The sequence below is a fragment of the Hydra viridissima genome, unplaced genomic scaffold, assembly GCF_058129835.1.
Source record: "Hydra viridissima isolate aposymbiotic clone 2 unplaced genomic scaffold, HvirCarnegie_v1 scaffold_10, whole genome shotgun sequence".
Classification (NCBI taxonomy): Eukaryota; Metazoa; Cnidaria; class Hydrozoa; order Anthoathecata; family Hydridae; genus Hydra; species Hydra viridissima.
The window spans coordinates 8,724,055-8,734,202 of NW_028324309.1; the positions used below are offsets into that span (position 1 = coordinate 8,724,055).

The window sequence follows — 10,148 nt, forward strand, 5'->3', positions numbered from 1 at the left end:
CGCGACTTAATAAGTTTAGAAGTCTCTTTCGTAATTCAATAAATCAACGATTAAATGATCTTACTGTAGGACTGAAAGATGACTAATTATTCAGTCCCATAGTAAAATAATTGCAAAGAAATAATCTCTTGTTCATCTCGGAAAACTGTTGAAATTAAGTGGTCAATTTATCTTACTCTATCTCATCTTCTATTATCACCTTAATCTATCTCATCTTCTATCATCATCTCAATCTATCTCATCAATCTATCTTACTTACTGCATTTTTCAAGGAAAAAATGCTCATAAAGTTTTTAAATTACGAAGGGAAAAACTTATTTAACTAAGGTTGTCTTTTTAAAACATTTTCTTTAGATTATAAACAGAAGCAAATGAAAAAAGTACGAGCTCAGTTTTACGCGTATTCTAAGTTTTCATATACAAAAACATTTTAACTTCCAAATCAGGCTGGGGTTGTAGATATACCATCTACTTACATAAATGAATCCAATCTCATCTATAAAAACGTTTAAATATGTAGAAAGTTACCAAGACTCGAATAAGCGTAAACCTAAGTTTGAATAATTTGATCAATAATACTCAAGTTATGAAGTAAAAGTGTTGAACCCAAAGACTTTTTTATGATCATTTTATTGTGTAGAATGAAATAAACATTTTTTGGTTTCTAACTCTTAAATGAATGGGAATGATTTAGAAAGTATTAGTGTACGGTTTGACCCAGGTTACATGGGTCAAACGGTACATTTATCAATCAACTTTAGAGCAGTAGTATAAGGTTGAAACCGGAAAAAAAGCGAGTGTAGCAGTGAGCATTTCTGCGAACTGAAGTTTGCTTTGTCGCTCACATATGCTAAACTTCAATAAAAAGCATTATGCAATTTGTCGTTTTATTTGTTTTGATTTATGATATAAAATTACATTTTTTCTTAGCAAGCTAAAAAAAAATTATTTTTAATTTTATTTTTCCATTATTTGAAAGAGAAATAATTTTTCTTTAACAATATGAGCGGGGGAAAAAAATTGGCAAAAATAGCCTGCTTTGAAATAAACTTCGTGTATCTTTTCACATCATAAGCATGATTTATCTAATGAAACTCGCTATTTTTTTAACCTTTTATTAACACCAAAAAAAATTCAAGTCTTTATTATTGTAAAAAAGGAAGAACTGGATTAAAAAAGAAAAACCTGTTAGTAACACGATCAAATCACATGACCAAAACTTAACGTCAAAAAGTTGTAGCAGATTGATCTACTTTTAGGTTGAAAATAAGGTGATTTAAGCCTCTCACATAAAATAAAAATTTTAAGAATTTTCAAAAAGAATTTGAGTTTTAAGAAAAATATAAGAAAATTAAAGATTTCTCATACCAAAAATTAATTACAAGTTAAAATAAAAATAGATTCACCCTTTGTTACTATTTTGAAGTAAAAATAATAATTTTAAATCATAACTTTATCCTCTACTATATTATATCTTTAAAGAGGAAGAAAAATAACCTCTCTTTATAACTTGTTATACATTCACATTTACAATTATAAACATCACCAAATATAAAAAAAAATAAAAATTTTAAGAACATCAAAATAATGAAAGATAATTTGAAAACCTGGTCTCAATATTGTTAAATTGTTACTGATTGATTAGGAAAAAAAATTACTAATGAAAAAGAAACAAAAGTTTTATTGGATTTTTTATAGAGATGGGAAAACTTGTAGTCATAGTTTAAAGAATAATTTAGTTTTTTTTTTTTTCTGTGTTCCTTAATGATCACCTTCATAGGGAGGCGGTGGGCTGCCAGCATCTTTTAAAGAATTATTACGATACTTACCAGTTTGATAGTTTTCTGAATCGCTGAATAATGGGTTTACTATCTTCATATTCCCTGACTGATAAAAAAGAACATAAAAAGTGACAAACTATTAGAAAGAGTAAAACAGTCTTCGATTTTCATGATACATTTAATTTTTTTACAAAAGATTTAAACTTTAATTTGCTAATTTTAAATAATTTTCGTAATTTATTGATTAGTCAATCAATTAGATTGATTGGTTAGTCTGTAAAGTGATCAACTAAAGATCGAAAGCTATAAAAAAGGTACAAAAAAACTGGTGAAAGCAAAAACTTTCCTTCAAGCAAAACAGTTTAAATTTTGTACAACTTCTAGAAAAAAGTTGCGACAAAAATATTTTATATGTATTTCATAAAATACATGTAATTGAAATTAAAGCAAATTTAAAATACAAGCCCCATACAAATTTGTAAACATGCTGCATTCATACTACAACTTCATTCTATTGGCTTTAACATACATATATATGACTACATACAAGTATACACAGCTGAATTAGAGCTACTCACCGGAGCAAGTCCAGGACATTCATAAACAGTATTTTCATCATCATCATCATCAGTATTATTTGCAAGCAGATCATTGTTTTCAATGAAGTTTCTACAAAAGTAAGACAAATGATCTGCAAATGATTTCTAAAGTCACATTGAGTTGCTAACTGATTTTCTATCAAAATACTTTATCCATAATCACACTCGTAGAAGAAGTAATAGTAGTAGTAGTAATAGTAGTAGTAGTAGTAGTAGTAGTAGTAGTAGTAGTAGTAGTAGTAGTAGTAGTAGTAGTAGCAGCAGCAGCAGCAGCAGCAGCAATTAATAATAATAATAATAATAATAATAATAATAATAATAATAATAATAATAATAATAATAATAATAATAATAATAATAATAATAATAACAATAATAATAATAATAATAATAATAATAATAATAATAATAATAATAATAATAATAATAATAATAATAATAATAATAACAATAATAACAATAATGATAACAATAATAATAATAACAACAAAAACAACAACAACAATAATCATAACAAGAACAAGAACAAGAACAACAACAATCATAACAACAACAACAACAACAACAACAACAATAACAACAATAGAATATCTATTAGAGCTCCTGATCAAATTATTAACCCAACCTTAATTATTAAGTAGATCCATTAGGGTGCATTAAACCTATTAAATAAGAATTAAAATCTTTTTTTAAAATGTTTATTTACAATTTTAAAAAATATTTTCATAAAAAAAAACCAGATCAAGTAATTTTTGCATTCTCTTTTTTTTTTCTTTTTTTTTTAAAGTATTCTATTCTGCCACCCAAATTTAAAATGCAGCTATTTACCCATTTCTTTTAATTTGTAATAATTATTCCAGTTACAAACAACTTTTTCTTTTACCTACTTTTTCTGAGTGGCTTGGAGCTCTACCTGCTTAAGCATACTTGGTTTACTGTCAGGAATTCAGTTGTCTAATTAAGGTAACAAACATGTCTCAAGAAGTTTCCTTTCACAATGGAGAAGCACCCAAGAAACTTATGACCCAAAAGTTTTAGGGAATGTTCTACAGTTTTTATAACATGTTACATTGAAATTCTTCATTTCACATTTTGTGCTTTTTGCTAAAATTTCTTTGATATATTTACTGCTTAAATAAACCTGCAATTAAAAAAAGATCTTATTAGAGTTACCTCTACTTATTTTTCATTATGTATTATATCTTTGAGTATTTTACAGTATGATCTTTCACTTACACTTATATTTTCTGTAGCTTAAAAGATGGCCAATAAAAGACTTTTTTTTTTCATCTTCCTCATGATAAATTTAAATTGTTAATAACTAATATTTTGTTACAAAAGTTATTAATAACTATTATTCTGTCAGCATATATAATAGAATTCTTCAAGTAAAAATTTTTATTTTACTTAATATGACTGAATATTGTTATATATGCGGTAAGTTAAAGAAGAAGACCAACTCAACACATCAGACCAAATGTTGAATTATTCATAACTTTGAGAGAAATTAGTGTTAACAATAATCAATTTTGCCAAGTTGATAAAACATTTGGTCTTTTATAAAACATTTTTCCAATAAAAAAAATAAATAAATAAACTTAGTATTTTTACAAGGAACACAATAAATGCTGAAAATTTCTGATATAATTTAATATAATTTGATCAGGGATTTTATACAGTAGGGTGATAACTAACAAATTTTTAATTTTTTTTTAATGGCCTTAACATTAAGAGATGAAACTTCTTTTAGTGATTTTAAAAATATATATAGCTTGATGTAAACATCAAGCTATTGTATAAAAACAGCAAAGGTGTTTACTTTTTACGTATCATTTAATTCAGTTTGTAATTTTACTTTTTTTATACAAAGCCTTGTTAAAGTTATATATTTACATGTAAGTACATTTTTTAAACATAATTTATAAATTTACAAAAAATATATGTAATTACTTAAATATATTTATAATGAGATGTATAAAATCAATACGGATACCCTAAACAAAAACAAGAAAACTTGGCAAAGCAATTTAGTTCTTTTTGAGGAAGCAAAGGCAAAAAGAACAGAAATCAATAAAATTTTAGAACTACTAGACAAGCTTCTATAAGCTTGGATTAGAATTCCAAATGCAATAGTTGTTTTAGGAAGGTTCACTTACTTGGCCTCTTTAGAAAAATCTGATTTTGGAAGATGCAAAGTTATTGCCTGCAAATTAATTTCATTATGGACAAAATTAAATTTTCCAGCCAGAAAAATTCAGTTTCAAGAAAAGTTGAAAGTTTGTTGAATAAATACCACAAAGAGCAGAAGACACAAAAAATCAGTATCAGCAATTATAATGAAATATTATTTGATACTACAAATGAAAAAGGTTTATGGCTGAGCACTAAAGAAAAAAAAAGTTTTAAAAATTACAAGTTAAAAGCAATCAAAAAGTAGGATATGTTACATTGAAAATTATTCCAACTCATCCATCTAAATGTATCAAAGAGAAATAAACTGTTGTCAACAAAGCCCAGCATCAAATACAAAACTCTGACTCTGAGTCTATTAAAACTGAAACAGAGACTGATGATGATTATGCTCCATCAACTAGCAATATCCGAAGACCTAAAAGAAAAAGAAAAGCTTCAACTGCTTCAGCTGCTTCTTTAGGTGAAGCATGTTAAGCAACACAGGCAGGTTTTTACAAAACAGTAATGAAAGAAGTTGATAGAATGAAAGAAGAATTAAAGAAAATTATAATAAAATCTTTATTGACACTACATTTTGATGGCAAGAAGATTAATCAGAAAGAAGTACAAGTTGTAGTTTTAAAAAACAATGATCAGGAAAATAAAGTTGGCAGCCTTGCTTTTAGATGATGGCAAAGCCAAAATAATTCAGTATTGATTAATTTGTTAAATGAATTTTGTATATTGAAAGTAATAAAAGTGATTATTTGTGACACAACAAACACAAATACTGGAGATAGTGTTGTACAAACACAAATACTGAAGATAGCAATGGTATGGCGAGATGATATGAAGTTTTTGTGTGAGATAGGGTATCATAACATATATTGTTCAGAAAAAAAAGATTTTGCAAAAACTAATTTTGAGGCTCTTCCAAATATTAGTAAGGTGGAATTTCAGAGGAATTCTAGCATTACTGGCATATATATTATTGCCAGAACATCAACAGCGACTGCAACCAGCATGTAATTTCATTACTAGTGAATGGATGAATATTTGGTTTTCATTATTATGATAGAACAAACTATAAAGTTTTATTTGCTGCAGTTAACTGCAGTATGCAAAAGTAAAAAAATCCTTTTTAAGTCACTGGTGTAATCAAGAGACAGCCACACTGCAAGACCCAACATTTAAGCAGAACACACAGTAAAAACAGTGCAAGAAACTATGGTTTATGCAAAAACTTAAAAAACAAAAATAAAAGATATCTTATTTTTTAAAAAAATAAGATATCTTTTATTTTTCATCTAAAACTCTTTGTGTGGACCATGGTCATACATGTGGACCATGGCCATACAAAATTTCAAAAAAAGTTATCACCTTAGTATACAGCCTTTGTTTGTAAACATACAAACACACATAAATACATACATACATACATACATACATACATACATACATACATACATACATACATACATACATACATACATACATACATACATACATACATACATACATACATACATACATACATACATACATATTTACACATATGTATTTATCTTCTTATGCATACTTGCTAAGTTGTTGCATTTGTTTTTTTTGATGAACATAATGAAACATCTTTGCATTTTCAGCTAACATTTCATCTCCCATATTAGAGCCCTAAAAAAAGTCATTCTTAATTTAATGTAAGTACACTAGATATAACACATCTATTAAATCTATTCAAGAAAAAATGAAATATTTTTAAGAAAATTGGTCAGGGATGGAGGTTAGCATCAGCCATTCATTTCTGTTTAAATTAGGTTGGCTGACTAGTATAATTCTGTCATATTCTTATAGTTTCTCATTACTTCATAAAATAGATTAAACTTAAAAAAGATTTGTTTATGCTATGCAAATCAGTTGTAAATATTCTGAAACAAACCTCTTTAAATAAAACAAAATACCTTAAATATTAATATAAATGATAGTTTTTGATTACCTGTGTTTGCATTTACTTGAAATACTTATAAAAGGATGAAAGTGAAGGGGGAAGAGGCATAGTTGTCAAATTCATAGTATTTGCATACAAAAATGGTAAAAAAAACAAAACAACATTTGACAAACTATTAAAAATAATGTGAAATTTTTCACTAAAAAATATCTCAATCCATATTGTTTTGTAATTTTTATGATTTAGAAAAATCAGAATTACTTGAAGGCTTTCAATTAGATGGCATCAAAAATGATTTTGATCAGAGAAGAAGACAATCCCCAAATTTCATGAAAAAATGTTTTTTTATTTATTAAATATTAAATAGTTACATAATGAAGGGGTAAAAAAAAATTTAGTGGGGTATGCCAGATATTAAAAATAATTCCAATTTGAAAAAATATTAAAGTTGCTCTAGCATGAAATATACACTTCCAAAAAAATAGAATTATAAACCACCATATTTTAGAACTATTATCAATTCTCAATGCTGATTATTGTGCTGAGCTGCTAATTTTGCTTGAAGAAACTTTTAACTTACTTCACTTCCATTTCTAACTTTTAAAGTTAATTTGGTCAGATTTTGTCAAATAAAATCAACTTCATTTGAGTCACAAAAGAGCACTTTTAAAAAATTTATTCAAAAGAAAAGCATAATGATTCTGTAGTGTGTCAAGATTATTTCAAAGATTTTTTTTTTTAATGAAAAGTTTGTCTTAGATCTGATAGAATTTCATATATTTTGGTATATTTTAATTTATGTTGGACATTCTATCATAAGTAAAAAAAAGTATTTCTAACCTGTTAATGATAACAGCTGTTTTAATATTTGAATATGAAAAAAAAAATCTTAAACAGTAAAGGAAAATGCTTCGTACTTATTTGTTGTTACTTAAAGAAATACATTGATTAATCATTTCAAAAACTTACTTTTTTTAACTGATGAGGCTTTTCTTTTTTAATTGCGGTAAAATTTGAATTAGATACATCAATTTTATTTCCACCACCATGTTCATGACCAAGTCTGAAAATTTCATAGTAGAATGTTTAAACTATTATAAATTTTTATATAATTAAAAACAATAACTCAGTTTTAATGGATTTGATCTAAAATGATAACACAGTTTAATCCATAAGAACTTTTATCAAAATTCATACTTGAACCAGCAGTAACCGGTCAAGACAATACCAGCAACTCCAGCCACACAGCAGCTGACAATTAATGCTAAAAAGGCATAAAAAAAGCGTCATTAACAGCCACAACAATAGTGTTACATTGTTTACATGGAGAAATAAAAATAAAACTTTGTACACACAAAAAAAACCTAGTTAATACAAGATTAATAATTATAAATTCACCTATAAATGAGCCTGAATCTAGTTTATGTAAAAATGAATCTCCGTTTGTAGCTTCAACTGTATGAGCATGATAACTTGGACTACTTGAACTTGTTGTAAAATTTTTTTGATTTGTTATATTGGAAATACTGGGTTCAAGAAAAATATCAAATGGATTAACACTTTGTATAAGCTCTTCTTCTTTAGAAATATTATTATCTTCAGTAACTGTAGCAACACCAACATTATCAGATTCATGCTTCATAATTTTATTTTCTTTTTTCTGCATTCCAGAAGATGCTTTGTGGAATTTTGTTGTCAAATCTTGATAAATACTTGCATCATAAAGATGGCTATTAAACTCAGTTTCTTTACTTTTAATTTTAATTGGGACTTTAACTTCCTCAAACCCATTTGAAGTTTCAAAGGTGCTATGCATAGGCAATGTATTTTTTCTTGGAATATTCTTCTTTTTGAATTTATGAAAAATTTTGTGAACAGATTCTTTGGAGCTTAAATTTGTATGCTTTCCTCCCCTAGCTATTTGATGCTTTGTTTTTTTATGTATTACTTTTTCTTCCTTAAAATTCTTATCAAATTCTTTAACAAAATCTGTATATTCATCATTCATATTAATCTTGTCTTCATTAGTTTCATCATGATCTGCAACACCATAATAGTAATTATTATCTTTCACTAGCACATTAAGGTCTAAAGCTGGTTCAATCTTCTGAAAATCATATTGTTGTTCTTGAGATAGGTGAAGTCGAGCAAAGACTGAAATTAAAATGTAATTTTTGATTTATAAGTTTACACACACACACACACACACACACACACACACACACACACACACACACACACACACACACACACACACACACACACACACACACACACACACACACACACACACACACACACACACACACACACACACACACACACACACACACACACACACACACACACACACACACACACACACACACACACACACACACACACACACACACACACACACACACACACACACACACACACACACACACACACACACACACACACACACACACACACACACACACACACACACACACACACACACACACACACACACACACACACACACACACACACACACACACACACACACACACACACACACACACACACACACACACACACACACACACACACACACACACACACACACACACACACACACACACACACACACACACACACACACACACACACACACACACACACACACACACACACACACACACATGTGAAGACAGAGAAAGAAATCAGATATATGAATATATATAGAGAGAAAAAGAAAAAGATTGACAGTATAAATTAAACCAGCTATAAATTGAGCTCTATAATTTTAGAATGTATTATCAGCTTAGAAGAATTAAAATATCTAAAAAAAACATTTTGATATTAACTAATACTTTAAATGACTCTACAATACCTTCTGAACAAGCCAAAAGTAGTACAATGCCCAACCAATAAAACATAATCTATGTAAGAATTAACAAAAATTCATCGTATCGAACTTTCATTTTTATGTCTTAAAGATAGAAACAGACACGATAGGTTAACAGTGAAACTTTTTCACTGCTTTGTCATTTTATTTTTGAATTAATGTCTATTTGACTTTTGGTCATGTTGTTGATTTTTTAAGAATCACGTGGTTACAAAATAATATTTTGATTGGTTTTTGCGCTGTTTCAGCTGTTTCACTTCTCAGATGTTTAATATTTTAAAAATTGATGAGTGTTACATGATTTGATTATATTGTTTTATTAAGGTCAAAAATTACGAACATATTGGTAATAAAAGCATACCAACTCAAAACCAAGGCGGCCCTTTTAATTACTTGCCTTGCTGGATAAGTTTACTGATGGGCTCTAAGGAAAACGAAAGAACATTTTATTATATTTCAAAATGCATGATGAGGAAGTAACGAAATGAAACGACGCAGTTTTAGGACTTATATTATCCAACACAGGGAGCAAACGACCAAAATAAAGTTATTATAATTTCTGAAACGGAAATCGAATTTTATAAAAGAATTGTTTGATAATCTGGATAACTATTTTAAACTCAGTAAAATAAACTCCGCCGGAAAATGTTTAATACGATATAAAATGTTGTGGTTGCTAACATATCAATATGTGTTAAAACATGTGTGTGTGTGTTTCAAAGGATCCAACACCTATGAATTTAGCTAACTAAAGTTTTAAAAATCCAAAACAATCGAAA

General features: G+C 27.7%; 1 protein-coding gene across 1 annotated transcript; it reads right to left on the reverse strand.

Moving 5' to 3' along the window:
- Positions 1-1,041: 1,041 nt before the first annotated feature.
- LOC145181580 (uncharacterized) lies at positions 1,042-9,760 on the reverse strand. Its single transcript, XM_090099931.1, has 7 exons — positions 9,355-9,760; positions 7,893-8,648; positions 7,692-7,758; positions 7,464-7,557; positions 6,132-6,220; positions 2,360-2,450; positions 1,042-1,887 (listed from the first exon to the last, which is right to left on the reverse strand). Exons 1-7 carry the CDS (start codon positions 9,398-9,400, stop codon positions 1,762-1,764), a joined length of 1,269 nt encoding a protein of 422 aa, XP_089956057.1. The 5' UTR covers positions 9,401-9,760; the 3' UTR covers positions 1,042-1,761.
- Positions 9,761-10,148: the final 388 nt, after the last annotated feature.

What these genes read in the sequence shown, in the direction of transcription:
- LOC145181580 (XM_090099931.1), bottom strand. Translation starts at nt 9,400, where the DNA reads ATGTTTTATTGGTTGGGCATTGTACTACTTTTGGCTTGTTCAGAAG. An exon ending in AGCCTCATCAGTTAAAAAAA is followed by an intron (nt 6,221 to 7,463) that starts GTAAGTTTTTGA and finishes GACTTTTTTTAG; the next exon opens with GGCTCTAATATGGGAGATGA. An exon ending in CAAATGCAACAACTTAGCAA is followed by an intron (nt 2,451 to 6,131) that starts GTATGCATAAGA and finishes TTACTTTTGTAG; the next exon opens with AAACTTCATTGAAAACAATG.